This window comes from Ochotona curzoniae, unplaced genomic scaffold, assembly GCF_017591425.1.
Source record: "Ochotona curzoniae isolate NIBS_2020 unplaced genomic scaffold, NIBS_Ocur_1.0 scaffold_4505, whole genome shotgun sequence".
Taxonomy (NCBI): domain Eukaryota; kingdom Metazoa; phylum Chordata; class Mammalia; order Lagomorpha; family Ochotonidae; genus Ochotona; species Ochotona curzoniae.
In genome coordinates, this window is record NW_024467118.1 from 3,419,660 (window position 1) to 3,439,445 (window position 19,786).

The 19,786-nt window shown below is 50.9% G+C and overlaps 1 protein-coding gene across 1 annotated transcript in view; it reads right to left on the minus strand.

Moving 5' to 3' along the window:
- SLC2A9 (solute carrier family 2 member 9) overlaps positions 1 to 19,786 on the minus strand; it is an 82,920-nt gene that overhangs the window by 14,301 nt on the left and 48,833 nt on the right. The window contains exons 9-10 of the mRNA XM_040966316.1: positions 13,925 to 14,026; positions 11,549 to 11,624 (exon numbers count right to left, since the gene is read on the minus strand). Of these exons, the coding sequence (XP_040822250.1) occupies positions 11,549 to 11,624; positions 13,925 to 14,026 (178 nt within the window). The remainder of the gene's footprint in view (positions 1 to 11,548; positions 11,625 to 13,924; positions 14,027 to 19,786) is intronic.

Consider the following 19,786-nt stretch of genomic DNA (forward strand, 5'->3'; position numbering starts at 1 on the left):
GCCAGCCCCAACACTGGGAGATCCAGGAGTAGAGGGACAGAGGCCCCTGTGTCCAGGCCAGCACTCACAGCCAGTCTCCACAGCACACAGGCAGGTGGCAGCTTCTCGCTGAAATGGTGCGCATCTGCACAGGGCCTTGATGCTGTGAGACACAGGTGTCAGCCTGAGCAGCCAACGGACTGCCTTTCCCACTCCTCCCTTAAGCACAGGCAGACAACAAGGAGTAAGATTCTAGCCACTGTGGAGTGGGGCACCTAGATGAGCACAGGACTGCCTCTTAGATCTAGACAAATCCTCTCTGGGCAGATACCAATGCACCCAGGCCCATGCCCAAGGACAGTAGTCCTGGTCCCAACTGGAGACTTGTGGTCCAGTTGGCTTTATAGTTCAGCCAGCATCACCTGTGGTTAGCTGTGGCACTTCATTCTGCAAGCTCACATCAGCACCAGGCATCCACAGGGGAGTCCTGGCTCTGCTGCAGGTGGTGCTCGTTCTGGGCAGGCTGTGGACTGTGGGTGTGACCCAGCATTGCAGTACAGGACTGCTCGACTCATTTCTCTCCCAGCTTCCCACACCAGTCCCCATCAAGGACTATAGCCCAGAGAGAATAATTGCTCTTTTTCGAAGAAACAAAGGTAGGTGAGTACCATGACATTGCATAGGAACCCAGGCTGGCACTGCAGAGACTCAGTGCCCTGTCATATTTTAGGTTAATTCTACATCATGTTCCTGCCCATGTCATAACACAAGCAATCTCTCTAGGACTCCAGGCCAGTATTCTCACCATCCTGGCCAGAGTGGACAGAGGGTCAGTGCACCTGCAACCCCAGCAGCTCATGGGCAGCTGCTAAGGCACACATAACCCCTGCTGTAACTGCCATCAATTGCTGTGGAAGAAGACACAGAAAGACACAGAAAGACTATCAAGTCAGAATAGCCTCTCACAGACCCCTGAAGACACAGCCTCAGGACAAAGTCTTCTGTCAGAAAAGCCACTCATTAAAAGTGATAAAATCAACCAGCCTGCCAGATGTGCAAACATCAATGCACAGACAAAGAAGTATCGAAAAGCAGCACAGCACCCCAAAGGAAACCAAGGCTCCAGAGGAGAACAGACCCATGGAATCCACTAGGAAGCTCAACAAGACAAGGAGAGTGTAGACAGCTCAACACAATCAGAGAAGCAAGGCGGGCTCTGAATGAGACATCCAGCAAAGAGATAGGGATACTGAGAAATCACCAGAGACCTTGGAAAAGAAGAACCCAGTGAGTGAAGAGAAGAAAAAAATCGTGAACTTGTCTTTTGATGAGAAGTCTTTTGAAATAAGTCAGAACTCTCCCCAAAAATATGGAAAGAAAGGGGAAAATGAAGACATCTCCCAAGGGCCTTGGACACCATGAAGTGAAAAAGACTCAGACGTGGGATCCCTGAGTGTGAAGAGTGGAGACACTTAGACCTCTTCAGCGACATTGTGGCTGGAAACCTCCCTTGCAGAGACAAAGGACATCTCAGCCCAGGAGGCCAGAGCATTCCACGGCCCGCTACTGTCCGACTCCTCCAAGCGCATCCTAGAATTCTCCAGTGTGCCACTGTGGAGGGCGGTCCTATTAGATTAACGACGGATTTGTTAACAGAAGCTTACAGTCCAGAATAGAATGGCGTATTCCAAGTTCTCAAAGAAAAAAAAAATTGACACCAGAACTCAGTGACTAAATAACCATAGCATTGCACGTAACTGGATTAATTTCACTAATTAAAAGGTCCAGACTGGCTCAAAATGTTGAAAAACAAAGCCCAGTGATATGATGCCATAGAAATGCATTTTGCGAGCAAAGACACGTGATGTGTAAGTGAAAGGTTGGAAAAGGATGCTCCATGCTAGGTTTCCTGCTGTCCAGCTCAGTGGGTGCCTGAAATCACAAACTGACACCCCCTCCACCGGATTTCCATGGGATTGCCCAAGTCACGGAGGAAAACAGTTGCTGATGGAGATATCAGGAAAGCTCCAGAAGTTGGACAGCTGTCACTGATTCCAGACACTACACAACCAGCCCATGTGTGTCTTATTTAAGAGGGAGAGAACGAATGAGCAAGTCAAGAGGTGAATGATAATTTGTCCCCAGGCTTGTTTCCCAAATGCCCACAACTGGGCAGAAGCTGGGATCCAGGAGCGTGATCCAGGCCTTCCACCTGGGCGGCAGGAACCCGACTCCGGAGCCACCACTGCTTCCTCCAAGGTTGGCATCAGCGGGAGGCTGGAGCTAGCTCCAGCTGTGGCATCTGAACAGGTCTCTCGAACGCTAGGCTGAACACCTGTCCCCTGCTGAACTTTTTAGTTTTTAGAACTTCTCCATTTCTGTTAAAAATTGAGTCTTGTGCACTGACCAAAACCTCCGAGGGTCTCAAATATTTCTCAGGACAGCGTCTTCTTCGGACGGCCTCTCTAGGCTGAGCTTTTTTGGAGAGAATCTGGCAGAAAAATCTACAAAGAACACTGTAATCTTCATCTTTGAAAAAAAAAAAACCCTCCCTAATTAATTCCACCTTAGGCTGCTGTGGGAACAGTAGGAACAGTAAGCCATTGGGGAGAGCAATTAAGGAGGAAAGGATGAGACGGGGTCTGAGTCCTGGGGTGGCCACAACAGGGTTCTCTCTCTGGAGCGGCAGCATCCCCCCTGTGGGCTAGGAGGGCCTTCTCTGCAGACTCCGTAAGGCTTAGGGACAAGGTGGCCATGCACCTGCTGCTAGATGAGTATTCAAAGAAGAGAAGCAATACAGAAGCTTCACTTGGTCTTGTCCAGTGGAGTGAATGAATACCCCATCTTGGGCCATCTGTCTCCTCCAGGGTCAGGAGGAGGAAATCTCACTCCCGTAGGCCTCTTTACCCTACTACATTCACTGCTGCCTTCCTGCCAACTCAGTGGCTGCATCAGCTTCTTGTGGCACAGGTTACTTCCAACAGTGGAAGTGGGTTCTGACCCAGTCACAGAGGGCGGGAGTCCATCTTCATGGGCACAGGAGTGTGGGCTCCCTCTGGAGGACCAGCTGTGTCTGTCTGGAGCTTAAGTGCTGCCCCTGGTTCTTGGCATTCCTTGCTAGTGAGGCACCATTCCTATCTGTACCCAGATAGCCGTGTGGCCCTTTCCTCAGTGGGTGTCCCCAGATTCTCTCCTCATTGTGTGAGAACACCAGGCTTAGGGTGACAGACATGAGCTTCTTAATTACATCTGCAAATGCCTTGTTTCTGACAGGGGCACATTCTAAGCTTCCAGTGGACAGGAACACAGCCATGAATTGAGGAGCACCTGCCATGTGTCACCTATAGAGTCATAATCCCTGGGTGCCTTCCTGTGCTACGTGCCTTCCTGTACTACGTGGCTGTTATGGGGATGGAACCCAAAAATGAACTTGACCTTGACTGAGTCTGGAGGCCCCAAGAGGGATGAGGACTGGCTCACATCACAATGGATTTGGGCAGAGTTGCAAGAAAGACTGAAAGAGCATGTAGATCTTTGAGCCTACAGACTGTGTACACAAGGCAGCGTGGGATGGCCTCTCCTAGTCCCAGCCAGGAATGAGGGCTCAGACAAGTGACAAGTGACGATCACATGGTTGCTTCAAGTCAATCCACCAAAGCTATACACTTTAGATAGGAACATCTTGAAGGAAGGAAATCCCTTGTCCTCACTCCACTCCAAACCATTGCTACTTAAGCACTTTATGATTTTTTTTTTTAGATTCATTTTTATTGGAAAAGCAGATATATGCAGAGGAGGAGAGACAGAGAGGAAGATCTTCCATCCACTGATTCACTCCCCAAGTGGCCGCAATGGCCAATGCTGGACCAATCTGAAGCCAAGAGACAGGAGCTTTTCCGAGTCTCCCGCATGGGTGCAGGGTCCCAAGGCCTTACGCTGTCCTCGACTGCTTTCCCAGGCCACAATCAGGGAGCTGAACGGGAAGAGGGGCACTGGGATATGAACCACTGCCCATGTGAAATCTTGGCATGTGCAAGGCAAGGACTTAAGGCACTAGGCTACTGTGTTGGGCCTGAACTCTTTATGGTCTGAGCACAGGGCTGGATTACACACCCATAAAGACTCTCATACATCCCAATTCATTTTTTGTTACATGTATGAGTCTCTGGAAGCCCATAGGTTTGGGGAGAGGGAGACACCTCCTTTTATTGTGATATAAATATATTTCGTCCTCTTGGCTGAGCCCTCTCTCTCCAGGTACTTTTGAATATAAGAACAGGGAGAGAAAGCAGGAGAATGGAATGCAGAATTCACTATACAGACAAAACAAAGAGTTTCTTGTACAACCATCAAAGCTGCTAAAACCATCCTGTTCCTTGTACTGCTCCATCCAATACGATAAACAGTTGGAAGAAATGAGGCAACTTCAGCAAATTGGTTTTCTCTGTGGTTTAGCTGTCAGCAATTTGGTCACCGTGCATCAACTTTTGATGAAACTCACTTTGAGAAAATTGCTTCGCTCTGCCTGCCCAGGGAACGGGAGAAGGGAAAGGCTCTTGGGAATGAGCTTTGTCAAGTTGGTCTAAATGGACATGTTCTGGTAGCTTGCAAGTCATATTGCCCTTTGGGGCCTTACCAAACTAACCCAGGGTGAGCATGCAGTGCACTTGCATGCCAGAGGGAACCCCAAATCCTGTTACTGAAGGTCAGCTCTTGAGAGCAGAGAGGGTGTGTGTGTGTGTGTGTGTGTTTTGTTCCTATTTGTCTCCTTGTGCCTAAAAGGAAGCCTACTCCATAGTAGACACTCAGTATCAATTAACGGAATATGTAAATGGAACATGACATATTCCAATTTCTGAGCGCCAAGGACCATTGTAATCATTGCCTGTTCTGCAGTTACAACTTCTGGGAGGCAGTGTGTAAGTGGCCATGGTCCTAGGGGGCTCCTCCTGGGAGAGGCACAATCCTTTCTCCAGGCCTTGACTCTAGGGGGCCTGGAGACTTGCTATGGCCAAGAGCAGGTGGTAGGATGCCATCTGCCAGGAATGGGCTCAAGAAGTCTTGCGCCCTCCCACTTCTTCGCTTGCAACTTTTCTGCCAATGTGTGATCACAGTAGAGTCATCTGCTGGGTTAGGTGGACACACACAGCCACACCACCCCCGCCAATGTCAGTGCAGTGAGCGAGGTACTTTTAGCCAAGCTGGTGTCTGGTTGACCTGCTGGTTGAACATGGGTGGGAGAAAGATCTGCAAAGTCTGGGCCAGAATTCAGGATGACCCCAGGCTTTGAGCAGCAGTTGACCGTTATCGTTGAATGCAGTGGACAGGGCCTGTGTGCTACACAGCAGCAACTCACAGCCACAAATTCCTTGGGCATCGCCCACATTCACAAACACAAAGCCTATCCCCTGTCTCCATCGTGCTCTCCACACCGCAGATGTTCACAACACCAGCCTGCCATGTCATATCCCTCAGCTTGAGGGGAACCTGGTGACGTCTGCCCATGAGGCCCCTGGCTTTGCCTGTGATGGACCCTGCCCCACTTCTTGGGTGACACATCTCTTCCCAGCTGCTCGTATGCCCTGTTTCCAACAGTGCACCTGCTGAATGGCTGCTGTCCTCCCCCTAGATGTTCCTCCTTTCTCCTGCTAGCCCAGCGGTACCTGTGTCCACCTTCAGATTAGCATTTTGCTGTACAAGCAATGCCTCATGCCCCATGAGGCTCTTAGATGCGTCCCAGTTGGTGGTAACCCTGGCAGGCAGATGTGCAGCCCAATGTCCTCAAAGAGGACCAGCCATGCCAGGCTCAGAATCACAGTGAGGATGGGACTCAGGCCTCTGAGTGTGGCTGGGAAAGAGCCATGTGGAACGCCTGGAGATGGGGTGCACAAGGTGTCTGTGTGTGCATGATCTTGCATGTGTGGGTGTCTTGCTATCTGGTGGGTTGGTGGAACACACAGAGCATTCATGCTGTGTGACAGCCTCACTGGGTGATGGCAGATCTCCTTGGTGGCTCCCAAGCTCTCCCACATGAGGACCTGGCTAAGAGGAGGTAGGTGCAGATTCAGATTCAGCTCCTAGCGCAGTGTGCACCCTGAGAGCTCATCTTGGGGGGCTCTGCTCCCCCAAACTCAGAAGCCTGTCTAGCCTTTCCCTCTTTAACCCCATCACCTGACTCCTACCAGGCCGAACGTACTTCCTTCTGTACTTGCACAATGCCTGGGGCCTGCTGACTAAGAGCTGGGGCTCCACATGGAAACTGAGCTGACTAGGCTCCTGGCTCCTGGCTGGGTGGCTAGGAGAAGCTCTGCCCACCGGCTCCCTCCCAGCAAGGACACAGTCACCTGCCACCTGCTGCTTTCCTCTACTTCGGGCTGGGGTCTGAGCTCCCAGCTGGGAGCTGTCTCACCAGTTCCTGGGGTCACTGGGCTAAAGCCAGGACAGGGACGGGCAAGTGCCAGGGCGTGGGGTACCATGCAAGGTCACTGGACATGGTTCAGTCTACACGCCTGGTTTGCAGGATCTCAGAGTGGGTGGGCCTCAGTGTCCTGATGGACGTGGTGCATTCTAAATGGAGGGCACAAGATGTTTTAGCCATGATGATGGTCTCTGGGGCTGCCTGGCTCAGTCCTCCCCAAGACAAAGCTTATTACTTAGTATTTAAGTGTGGAGAAGTTAATTTTAGTTAAAATCAAAGATAATGAAATGATCAATGCTGCTCATTGATTAGATTTGTTAGTTTAAGAATGGTTTACATTGAGTTTGAATCAAAGTGAAATTTAAGTTTTATTCTGAAGGGAGTAACAATTCAAAGGAGGACTGAAAATCAACGGTCCCTATCTACTGCCTGCCTAGCCGGTCCATCAGCTCCACTATCTATCTATCACCTATCTGTCAATCATTTCTGCCACCTACATGCCTTTCTGCAGACACCTGTTTTGGACGGACTGGAAACTTACTTCCCTCCCTCCTTGTCTCTTCCAGCAACCCAGGAAGAAGACCCAGCAATTAAGTCTAGCCTTTGAGGCAAGACCCTGACTCTGTAACAACCCATGAGCATGTATTAGTCAGGTAATCTCTTGAAGATTCAGTTTCATCATCTGTAAAATGAACATAAGAATCAAATCTGCTTCAAAAGATGTTCTCAAAATTGTCTGAGGTAATCCACATGAAGTGCTCAGAGTTGTGTAAGTGCTTGGTGAAGCTTAGCTCGTATTATATTAAACTGCTAATCATGATAGATGCCTGGTGTCCTTGTAAGGAGAGAGAGCTCTAAAGGCACAGTGGCCATGGTGTGGAAGTAGACTGCATGATGCCAGAGGTAGATCCCTGAGTCATGCCGAGTCATCAGCCAAGGCAGCCAACATGGGACAGATGCAGCCACAAAGAGTTCTTTCCCTGACCTTGGCCGGGAGTCAGCCCTGACGTGAGGGCCGGCAAGGGAGAAGGGGCGGGCAGGGGTGGATGGGATGCCCCCCTCTGGGATTGAAAGGCTCCTGCAGTCTTTCTCAATTAAGTCAGCAGGACAGTTCAGCAGCTGCTGGGCATAGTGTCCTATGGGCAGTGACCCCAACCCTGAACCCCAGCCCCCCTCGTTTGCACCTGTCCTTAAGGATGCTGCCTGGGGCTGGGCTACAGTCTGGCTGGAATGATGAGACTTCCCTAACTGCAGCTGACAGTCTGGGCCATGAGCCCCGGTTCTTCAGCTGCAGCACTCTTCCATCCTGCCTCAGCCTTCGGTCATTCACACAAATAAAATATGCAGCAGGAAGCCCTCCTCCCCTTCTCCTTTCAGCTCCCTGTCAAGTCTGCTTATGCTGAACCACTCTCCCCAGGAGCTGCCTCAGGCTGGCTCATGGCTCCTCTCCTGGGATGCCAGCCCTGAGAGGGCGAGAGGGGTTTCTCCGGCAGTTCTTCTGGTCCCATCTCTGCACCTCTTTCCAGGGAGCTCCTCTTGGGGCTTGCTCCTCTCTGTTCAGTTAGGACAGAGCTGCTGTCACAACCCAAGGGACAGGCCCTCAGGCAAGCAGCTTCCCTTGGGCTTTCAGTGGTGCACTCAAGGCCAAGTCTGCCAGTGGATTCATGAATGGCCTTCAAGAGTTTCTTGGTTCCAGGCAGGGGTGTGCATGAGTCCAGGCTGGCTTATTGGTACAAGTGGATGGGCAGCAAAGTCGACTTGTACCTGGAGACACAGCGCTCTCTTGCTGGTGACACAGCTGCGACGGTATGAGCTAACCCTAGAAGCTAACACTTGTACTGAAGCAGGGATGGTTGGAAACCATGAACATCACAATGTTTTTAGTTTACCTGGGCCAAGCAGACATGGTGACTAGATTCAAATGGCAAAATCATACCTTTCCCCATAGATGAGCAAGGGTAACCCCATCCTGAGAGACTAGAAGCATCCTTCTCTTGACCAAACTCCTCTATATGGACCACTTGTCATCTGAGTGATGCTTAACCTCCCAAGTCACGCTCAGAATGGGCCCTGTATCAACCATGCCTTAGCAGACTGTTCTTGAGCATCAACCAAGTGCATCTGGAAGAGTTACAGTTCCAGGCCCTCGAACGAGATGCGGAAGGCGTAAATCCAGAATCTGCCTTAAAAAGCCTGTGCAAGCTATGTCCACAAAAGAGGCATGAGGTGGATTTGGAAAAGAGGGTTTAGCAGCTTATCTGATCTGCAAGCCATCTTCTATCCCAGGAACCAAAGGCAGTAATGACCTGGTCCCTTCCTCAGACACTTGCCAATCCACCCTCATTACCATTGACTGCAGAAAGGCGAGGGAGCATCCCTGTGTGGCCCATGCTACAATGACCAACAGCAGGTCTGGGTGGGTAGCACGTGGTTAGTACATATTGATGATCAGAAAACAGATTAGATTTCTGGGGGAGGTCTGGGTGTGGTTCACTAGAGGCTCCTGCGCTAGGAATTTGGTCCCCTCCACCACAGTATTAAAAGGATAGGACCCCATGAGGAGTTACTAGATCAGGACCACCCTCGCAAAGGGACTCAGGCTGGTTTCTGGAGTAGGTTGGGTCTCACGGGAGTGGATTCACAAGAGCAGGTGGCTGCACGGGAAGGGTGCTGCCTCTGCCTGGCCTCTCTCTGTCTCTCCATTGCGTGCTGTCCGCCATGGGCTGCTATCTGCCATGCTACAGGTGAGGACCCTCCGGGGGGCCCAGTCACAGCTGAGGCTTCTCAAACACTTGAGTCATGAGCTAAGTCGACCTCTTTTCTTCATAGGCTGCCATGGACTGGGAATTTTCTTACAGCCACACAACATGGAGGAGGACGGAGGGGTAGGAATGCTCTGTGAGCTCAGAGTGGTGCAACGATGTGAACTGCAGCACGGTCCTAATGATCAGAGTTCCAATCCCAGCTCCAACCTTCACCAGCTCTTCTGTATCTCATGAGCTCCCTGCTTGCAGCCTCCTGTCTGGTAGATGGGAGTGGCTCATCTGCGTGTGTGGGACTGTCCTCAGAGCTGGGCCCTGTGGGGAGCATGCAGCCAAGCATCCCTGTCATGGCTGGTGGTCAAGAAAAGGTATCACCAGATGCTCCTGTGAGCAGACACCGAGTGTGCTGGGCACTGGGCAGACAGTGGATGGGGTCAGGGAAGAGCCAAGCCACCACCTCTGGCTTCAGCCAATCACTTGGTCCTGTGTCATTGCTAGTCACACCTGGGAGCTCTGTCTTTGTCACTGACTTTCCTACCCTTCTGATAATGATTAAATTGCTCAGCTGTCCTACCCAGTACCTTCCAGATCTCAGGCCAGCACTGGACTCGGGTAAAATTCAGATCTGGGTCCAGATCTGGCCCTGGATGTGCCCTCACCATGTCAGTGGGAGTGGGGAGAGGGATTACCTGGGTCAAGGCTGTTCAGCCACGATTTCCACAGCCTTCCTCCTTCTGCTCTTCAAAGGTGACTGACAGTGAGCCTGGGGTTGGCAGAGCCCTTGTCCAGAAGGAACCAGGGTCCAAGCCCCACCTACTGGGAACACCAGTTATAGCTGGCTGCCGGAGGGAGAAATGAATTTCCTCTGACATTTGGAGATGGATATGTGAGGAAGCCAGCATGTCACTGACTAATCCGTTGCTGCTAAAGTGAATCCAAATGCAACTAATTCAGGATGATATTTCCTGGCCAGCGCTCTTGGCACTGCTTTGATTGGTAAGCTTTGGTTAAAAGTTAGGAGGCCCTGCAGGGAACAGAAGAACCAGAGCAAAGAAAAACAGGACGATGAGGGAGAGGGTGCACAGACATGGGTGTGCCTGCCTGAAGAGGGTGGCCTTTCTAAGCAGGTGATGGCTCCGAGGGGCTGCCAGCCCACTGTCCCATTCTGCGTTATCCCTGCCACAGTGCTAGTTGGTTCCTAAGGGAGCACGGGGCCATGTTAGCTGGCATCACCAGGGCATGGATGCGACTGCTGTCCCAACCTGCAGCTGGTGAGGCAGACACCGTGCAGAACTCAGCACATGCAACCTTGTTTATCCTGCTAATCCACAGCCTTGCCTTCCAGAACCTTCTTCCTCCCCTGGCTGCTCTGCCCATCCTCCCAGCAGGGAGCAGGTGTACCTGGGCACATCTGTGGGTACATAATGCCCTCTCTGATCACGCCATGGCCCAATCTGCATCTTGTTATACCACTCTGAGGTCACAGGTAACATACATGCTTTCCACCCATCACAAGCATACTGGAATAGAATGACCCAAAGAAATGAACCACTCACATGGAGAAATGCAAAGTTTGGCTCCACTTGTTTTGATGGGAACTTCATGTTCTTTTCAACAAGCAGCAGGCCATGTCAGACCCTGTCCTGAACCCACCATCCTTAAACCTGCCCCACTGGATGTAGACATAGGACCTAGGATGGCAGGGCCTATGATCTTATCCCACCCATGCCAGCTGGAGATGGGGAAACTGAGTCTTTTCATAAAGAGAAAGGATTTTCCAAGTGTCCCAGGGACTAGGAGAGGGCAGGGCTGGAGGGTTAGAAGGGAGTCTTTGGTAGCCAGGGGTTTGAGATAGGGCAGGCTGCACATCCTCGCAGGTACCACACAAGGAGGGGGCTGTTAGGAGCTGGGCCTGCTCGTTGCCTCCAAATTGCCTTCAGTGCCTCCTTCTCTAGAGCTGCCATGTGCCTTATATGCACTAACAGGTACACATGCTGGGTGCAACAGTCATCCACAATCAAAACAGCCTGTTATTCTGATGCTTCTTGTTCTATTCTTCCTATTCAGCCTCAGCTGTCAGTGGGCACAGACTGTACCTGGATTATCTGCTTCACCCCTTGTCCAGTCCCATGTCCAGTGCAAGCTCCCAGTGTCAACTGCTGCCGTGTAGGTGGAACTCTGTCACTCAATTGCCTCGGGTGCGTATGTCACCTGCCTATGAGGCAGTGGAAGGCATCTACTATCCCATAGTGGGCCCGACTGGCAGGCAGGGGACATGGCCCTGCCCTGCAGGTTGGCTGTGCTTCTCATAGTGGGCCCGAGGCTGCCCTTCTGTCCCTGGGAGAAACCTCCACACCCTGGTGGTGCAGGGGGAAGGAGAGCAGCCTACCTGGCCCGCTGCAGAAGGAGGCAATGACAGCCAGGACACACACAATGCTCAGGTACGGGATCCAGGGAGCACGGTCCTGCGAAAACAGGAGCAGGTGTGAGCAGATGAGGAGGGAGGGGCATCCTCTGTGAGAACAGGGGCAGGTGTGAGCAGGTGAGGAGGGAGGGGCATCCTCTGTGAGAACAGGAGCAGGTGTGAGCAGATGAGGAGGGAGGGGCATCCTCTGTGAGAACAGGGGCAGGTGTGAGCAGGTGAGGAGGGAGGGGCATCCTCTGTGAGAACAGGGGCAGGTGTGAGCAGGTGAGGAGGGAGGGGCATCCTCTGTGAGAACAGGGGCAGGTGTGAGCAGGTGAGGAGGGAGGGGGCATCCTGTAGGCCAGGCGTTGGGCCTTACCACCCCATCTACCCATCTGTGCAACCTGGTGCAGGCCGCTTTCTCCTCTGAGCTCAGGATCCATTTCCCACCAACGTGGTGATGGTGAAGAGGCCTGGGAGGGAGAGACAGTCACCCCACTGCTGGGTGTTCTGGCTATGTGCGTCACACAGGAAAAGGCAGGCCCCTGTGTGAGGCTGGCGTGTCCCCCACAGGGGAGCAGAATGGCTTGGTCTGAGACAGGTGCAACAAGAGGCTCCCACAGGCATTGCTGCTTTTGGAGATTTCCCCCTCAGTTAAGTATTTGTTCTCGGCCATTCTGCAAGGCGTGAGAGGGCCTGACCCTGCATGGGGAGTGTCTGGAAAGGCCTACAGTGGGTGGCTCAGCACTGGAAGTGGGAGTATCTTAGGGGAACTGCCAGCACACTGGCATGCAGGTGCGTGCAGGTGCTGGGGCAGGGCTGTCCCAGGAAGAACCACCCTGTCTCTCCTAGAGAGATGCAGGGGAGGCAGCAAAAGCCTGGAAGGTGGAGCCTGAGCCAGACTCCTGGACAGGGAGGGCCGGTGAGGGGTGGGGGCCACAGGAGAGGGCAGGGGAGTGAGGAACTCCTCCCTCATTCCTCAGGAGCTGTAAGGGCTGAGAGGAACGGAACACTGCAGGGCTCAGCTTACTTCCTCACTCCCTCCCTCCCTCAGCTGCTCACAGAGTTCCTGGTGCCAAGCACCAGGCTCAGAGCTGAATGCAGAAACGACACAGGTTGTCCCGCCCTCCACAATCACTGTCTCCCAGGAGAAGGAGACAAGTCTCAGGGCATGTCCAGGTCCTGAAACCCGTGACCTCGGGGGCTCCCTGGAGTCTATGGACATGCAGAAAAGGGCACCTCATCCTGACGTGGGGACAAGCGGGCTTCCTGGAGGCAGCGATCTGTACAAGTGTCAGGAAGCAAGGCAGAGTTAGGGGAGCAGACAAGAGGTCTAGAAGGCGGAGGGGTGCCCATCTTGGGGAGCTGTGGGGAGCAGGAGCAGACTCGGGGAGACAGGCTGGGCTATGGTGTAGATGGGGTCTGAGGGTCCCAGGCAGCCCTTTCAGACTTGGGACACAGCTGTAGCCAGACCACAGCCCATGGCACCTCCAGATGGTCCTTCCCAGAGCTTCTCAGCTCAGGAAGCTGGCAACTGCCCTTGTTCTGGACAACCTCAGCCTGGACTTTGTCCTGAGGGAGATGCCCCCATCTCCCATGGGCCAGCATGCGTCCTGGCACCTGCTTGTGTCTGTCAGACAGCGGTTGCTCACACTGCCCTCTCCTGGATACACATGCGACACATGTCAAGATCTGGGGGGCTGGGTCTTGCAGGGTATAATCTCACCCCCTCAGTGGCTGGCTTACTCACAGTCCTCACCTCCATGGAGAGGACAGTGCTGACTTCCTAAAGATGGAGTTTAGTTCCTCCTTCACCCAAACCTCTCTCCCTGGGCACTTCTGCATAAACCCTCAAGGCACCCCTGGCCCTCCCAGAGATGCTGCTCTGGGGGGAACAGAGAGGGAAGGACTTGCCCAGAGCCCCATGGTGGGGAATTCAACCATAGTCAGTCTGGGTCCAGACTCCCCACGCAATAATATGGCCACTGGGACAGAGTCTGATCCACAGCAGCAGGTGCTCTGAGCTGGATGTGAGACTGCCATGCACATTTCTGGAGCCATCTAGAGCAGGTGCCCTCCTACAAGTGGGCAAACTGAGGTATGGATGGGGGACCACCCAACTTCTCAGTGGCAGTAACTGAACTATAGATCAGGTCTCCCATCACCAAACTCCACCCCCAAGGGATCCAGTAGCTCCTGAGCCAAAACCCTCCGTGCACTTGGGGCAACCACACTGCAAGCCCTGCTCTGGGAGGGGACAAAGATCACCATGCCCCCCTCACCCTGCACTGAAGGCCCCAGGGCAATGAAGCTGCAGCCAGCACATTCAGACCTCCCGCAGAGATGATGGGCCACTCTTACCTGCAGTGTCAGTGTGATGGTGAGGGCCCCAAAGAAGAGAGCCATGAGCCCAAAGCCACCGATCAGCAAGGGTCTCCGCCCCAGGCGCTCGATGACCAAGCCCTAGTGCAGGGGGTAGGAAGGAGGAAGAGAGGGATGGGGAAGGGGAGGGAGGAAGGAGGAGAGAGAGGGAGAGGGAGGAGAGAGAGAGAGAGAGTTAGAGTTGTTAGTCTAGCAATAAGCAAAGGGGAATGAGGTAGAAAACTGGCAATTGGGGTCATGGTTCATGAGGGAGCTTGTGACCTTGGCCTCAAGGCAGCCCAGCCAACTTTTTCTAAGGCCAGAAAAGCAACCACTTCATGGGAAAGAGGAAAGACACGGTAGGGCAGGTGGTAGTTCTCAGTGCGGGGGCCCTGGAGACCATGGGCCAGAGCCGGAGCGGTCAGAGCAGGTTCTATGAGTTCTCGGGGAGCCTCAACTTCATGCTAGGCTCCGTAGCACCAGAGGCCCCACTTGGTGTGGCCCCAGAAGCTGTGTCTCCGATTACTGCTGACCTCACCTGGTAGGCCCCTGTGCCCACCGCCAATGGGGCAAAGGCCCCTCATGGAACCCCTCACAACGTCAACTTCCTTCCCTCCCCTTCTACATGCCCCTGGGATCCTGGTGCAGTGGCAGGCTTGAGTTCTCACTTGACATGGGACAGGTGCATGAATCCTGGCCATCGGCTTCTGCTACCCCAAACCTTAGGGCCTTTGCCTGCCACAAGAACCCCGTGCTGGAGGACGTCTCGGAAGGGGTGACTGATTAGTAGAGAGGCTGCATGCATGCACACACCCCACACGGCCTGCTCGGCACCCAGAACAGGGGAACTTATTTCTTCAGGCCTCAGTCTGCCCACCTGGAAAATGGAAATGAGAAAGCCACTCTTGCAGGGTCGCAGTGAAACCAGAGGGAAAAGACCCACAGGGCTGGAAATTGGCTGGAGGACAGCAGAGGCCTCTGACGCCCTGCAGAGGACCGACTGCTGCTGTCACTTAATCAGTGGCCTGGGCTCAGCTCCCCACTTCTGTCTCCAGCTGGCCATATGGCGTTGGATATGGCAGTGCCTCCTCGCTTCTGACAACTGAGAGCAGGCAAGTGCTCTGCGAGCACCTGTCGTGTGCTGGGCCCTGGATTCAGCCCTTTGTCAGCACTGACATGGTATGCCACAGAGCAGGGTCTACGGTTTGCTTCCCCATTTTGCAGGTATAGTGACTTTGGGGACTTTCCAAGGATGTGGCCAAGCCAGGAACACCTATGAAAGTTTTCTTAAGACGTTAAAGCTACCCAAACAGCTGCTCTGCGTTTGGGGTCCATGCTGAAATTGTAGGCAGTGTACTTAAAAAATAAACCCTGAAATCAGTGACCAGTATCAGTCTACTGCACTGAGCCATCACTCAGTGTAGCACATGTTGGGCTAAGCTCAGCTCAGCAATGAGCATGTGTTGATTTCCAAGTGCTCAGGCCCCTCTAGATCCTGGGAAATACAGGGAACATGCTCTTTGGGCCCAGGGGAAGCGATCCTGTTGGTGCTGTCTGGAGAGCTCTTTGCAATCGGACCTCTAAAAGGTTAAGATCAAGGATGCCCTTGTGTCCCTGCCTGTGCTGGGTACCACACTAAGCTCATAGTGATGGAGCAGCAATAGGAGGCTAACACAGCACCTTCTGGTGTTGTCATGGAAACCAGTCACAGGCCATAGTGGCTCTGCCCTCATTTCTGAAGGAGTCAGGCTCGGAAGTCCTTTGCCCATTTCCATGATTCTAAATTTGACGCTTCCAGATGCTTCCTTTTTTGTTATTTTCACAGCCTCTGGAGGGGCCTGCATCCTTTGGCCTTTGGTCCCTTCCTTCATTTCCAAAGCAAGGAACTGCATCACACCCACTTCAGCTTCTATTATGGCCTTTCCTCTCTGACTCTCCTGCTTCCCTCCTTCATTTACAAGGACCCTGGGGAGGCACTGAGCGCACCCAGAGAACCCAGGGAACCTAGGGAAACCTCCCATCGCAGCTCCTTGGCACACCTGAGGGGGCCCTTGCTGCGTTGGAGCCTGGCATGCCCACAGCTCCTGGAAATGAGGATGTGGTCCTCTCTGGGATGTTCAGTGTCTGCATACCATAGATGAGCATGGTTAAGTCCATTTCATAGATGAGCAAATGAATCCAGAGATGCTGAATGATTTTTGTTAGTACTGCTCTGGCCATAAACCATCTGCTGGGATTGAATTCCAAGCTGTGCAGGACTGAAGCAAACTAAACTCTTTCTCCCCAGTCCATCCTTATGGCCCCATGGTCCAGTATGCATCTCCACCATTTACCTAACCCCTACTGGCCCTGCAGTGCTGGCTTCCTGGTCCCTTCCTCCAGCAAGCCCTCCAGGAGCTCTTGGCAGGACAGGCAGCAGATATTCAATCCTTCTGGGTCTGTTTTCTGCTTTAGGTCATGACAACGCCACAGTGGCCTCTACTGCTGTCCAGGGCTCCTTGGGCCTTGGTGGATGGATGAGTCTCACGGAGCAACACTCCCTGCAGAGAGCACCACAGGCCTCTAGAACACAGCCATCACTCAGCCTTGGTCATAGCGTCCTCTGCCGGAGTCCTGCTCCAGCTGAGTTCGGAACTCGCGAAGGGTGCATGGATGAGGCGCAAAGAAAGAGAGAGAAAGAAAGAGACGGACCACTAGTAACTCTTCATCATCATAATGGACCACGCACAAAAGCTGTCCGCTTTATTTATACAAAATCAGTCAAACTCTGGCTCAGACTTTTTACGTCATGGTCAAGTGGGTGTTTCCAAAGATAACTCTGCCATTTGTTTCACCTAAGGCTAGAATGTTAACCAACTGGTGCCTGGCTAGGAAAAGGTTTTCAATAGATGATGCATATCAGTCAGTAGCACATTCCTACCACAATTACTTTACAGCTAGGTCTTGAGACAGTCAAGGAAGGAAGGGACCTAAAAGATTAGCATAGGATCAAAAGGGGGAGTTAACACTCTTGATTAACATATTGCCACAGGACGCAGCCCTAACAGCGATAATAGCTCTTTGGCTGAAAACTAGCCACTAGCAACATTAGCTTCTAAGTTCCTACTGACGTTTAACAGTAACTCCGCAGAGGCAGACAATGCCTGAATAGATTACAGAATTCTCAGTGGGGTTGTCTGGTGTCCATGCAAAGGGAGGCAGAGCCGCATTCAGGTGTTGTAGAGACATCCGCCAGGCCTTGCCACACAGCGGGGAGTTCCTTGCAACCTTGCCTGCAATGGAGCCATGCTCTTCACACCTTCCTGTCTTCCACCCCCATCACACGGACTCCAGCATCTCCCCCTTTCCTATTATTAAGTTGGAGGGTGCGGAGTTCTCTGCGAGTGGCTTGAATTGTGGAGCTTAAACGTTGGAAGATGACTGGGCCAAAAAACAATACAAAAAGGAGAATAATTAGTGTGATCCCCAAATTTATAAAAAATGAGTAGGAGGTCTTATCGGAAATAAAAGATGAAAGAGATTGCAAGAAATGGTTAGTAACGCCTCCTGCAGAGAGAGCCTGAAGGTGAGAGTGAGAAATGGCAGAGATCCGGGCATGTAATTCCTGAATGCTAAGGCTGGTGGATGTGTCATTCCATATACCTTGGAGATGAGCCTTAACATTACTCCAAGGGACATGCGAATCATTATAAGGAAGGGGAGTGACACAAATCCATTTGTAGATACTATGGCAAGTGGTACCAAATCTGGTTTTTAAGTGTTAAGTTTCAGTGCCAATATAAATATCTGCTTCTTCTAATGCACCAATCTTGGCTTCTAAATCTATCAATACTTTCCTATGAACTTATTGCACCAGCTGTAAGAGGTCCAGTAAGGGTAACAAATGCAGTCAGGCCCAAATATAATCACAAAGCATGGACAAAGTTGTTGAAAACAATTCTAAAGCATAAAGATCAGCATCATACCATGGTTCAGTCAAATTTACAGTTAACATTATATATGAGGACCTTCTCAAGACACCCAAAGTACCAGGCATAAGGTTAGAATCAGGACAATCAGTGACAACACACTTTGTACAAGTTACAGCATATACAGAGCCATCTCAGAAAAGTGAGAGGGAGCTTAAGGCTCCATCTTGTAAGGGAGGAATGTTACTTATCAGCAGTCCTTTTGGAAGTAGCTTGAGTCCTGCGCGGGGATGTCTTCGGTGGTTGAGGGTGGTCAGCAGATGTACACGTGACGTGTCCTCATGGCAGGTGTTGATCTGTGCAAACTTCGCCTTTAAAACATTTCTGGGTGGAAGTGTCCGTTGACCTCAGCAAGGGTAGCACTGAGGCTAGTGAAACTCTGTTGTTTTGGCCAGAGGGAAGCAGGAAGGAGAGATAGCACCAGGGTTCCTCCTGGTACCTAGCTCACTACTCTTCCTCTGGGCCTCTGGGAAAGTGGGCTGTAAAGGCAGTCTTTGGGATGTCAGGTTTATAAGTTAGCCATACCTATATAAATTCTGGAGGTCTACCTGTATATTCTGAGAGACCTTTTGGAGTTTCAGAGAGGAAGTAGAAGAGAAAGCTAATCACGCTTAGTAACAACATCAGGTGAAAACTATTAAATAATAAATTTAAAATAATGATACAGGCTTAAATAGTACATTGAAAAGACAGTGAGAATATACCATGAGTAACCTGGCTATTAAGTTAACTTGAGCACAAACGTGTGGATGACTGAAAACATTTTCAGTGATAGTCTGAGGCTTAAATTATGTGAGCCAAAAGCAACCTTAATTTAGGAAAAAGCAATAAAGTAGTTTCAGTAATGATCTAAGATCTTAGACATTTTGAAATTATAAATTGGTTAGAATAACCTGTTGTTTGTAGTAATAGTTTGCGTGGTTATTCAGATGGTTTCTCATCTGATCTCAAGGAACATTGAGACCAAACAGTAAAACACACACACTCCCGCTTTTTTTTTTTTTTTTTTTTTTAACTATAGAGGACTGTAAGAGTATAATTTCAAACAATTTTAACAAAAAGACATACAGCAAGACAGACATAGGTGGCCACCACACTCATTCAATTTTAAATAGCTAATGAGGGTCTCATATGGACCCTGACTCAAGAAGTTGTATTGTATCCAGCCCTCTTGAGTCCCAGATGAGGATGAGTACTCAAAACAAGCAAATTTGGATGATGATGTAACTGTATATAGGCAGAGGTCAGCACAAATCCTGCGAGCCAGGAAGCCAGGACTGGCAGTGGGGCCGTGTCAAGCATCACGGTGGCCTCCCCAGACTACCAAGCCAGGCTCCAGAACACAGGATGGCTACTACCCTCTGACTGAGGCCTCCAAAATGTTACAAAATGCATGACAGATCATGTCAGATACATTTAGGATTTACTGAGGTGACTTTATAAACCAAGCTTGGTGATAGCAGTACCTATTAAAAAATTAGTAAGCGAAAAGTCAACAATGATAACTCAGTCTGAATTGAAACCTGAGAGGAAAAAAATTGGTCATTATCGAAGACCCTGATTTTAGTTATCTTAGCAATATAAATTAACTCAAGAGATATGCAGTCAACAGCCTAGACATATTTGCAAAACTGTAAACATTTATCCTTTTCTGACTTTTTGTTGTTAAGCATTACCTGTCCTGAAACTTTTGGAAATACAAAAATTTGAATTAGACTTCTGTAAGTAAAAATTAAAAAAAAATTTTTTGTAGTATATATTGATGACAAAATTTTACCCCAGTTGGCATCTGACAGTATCTTTAATACAATCCAAATACCTACTCAGTTGTATCTACTAAGTAAAACTTTTGAATTTTTAAAATGCATAAGGGATGTCAAGATTTATAACATCT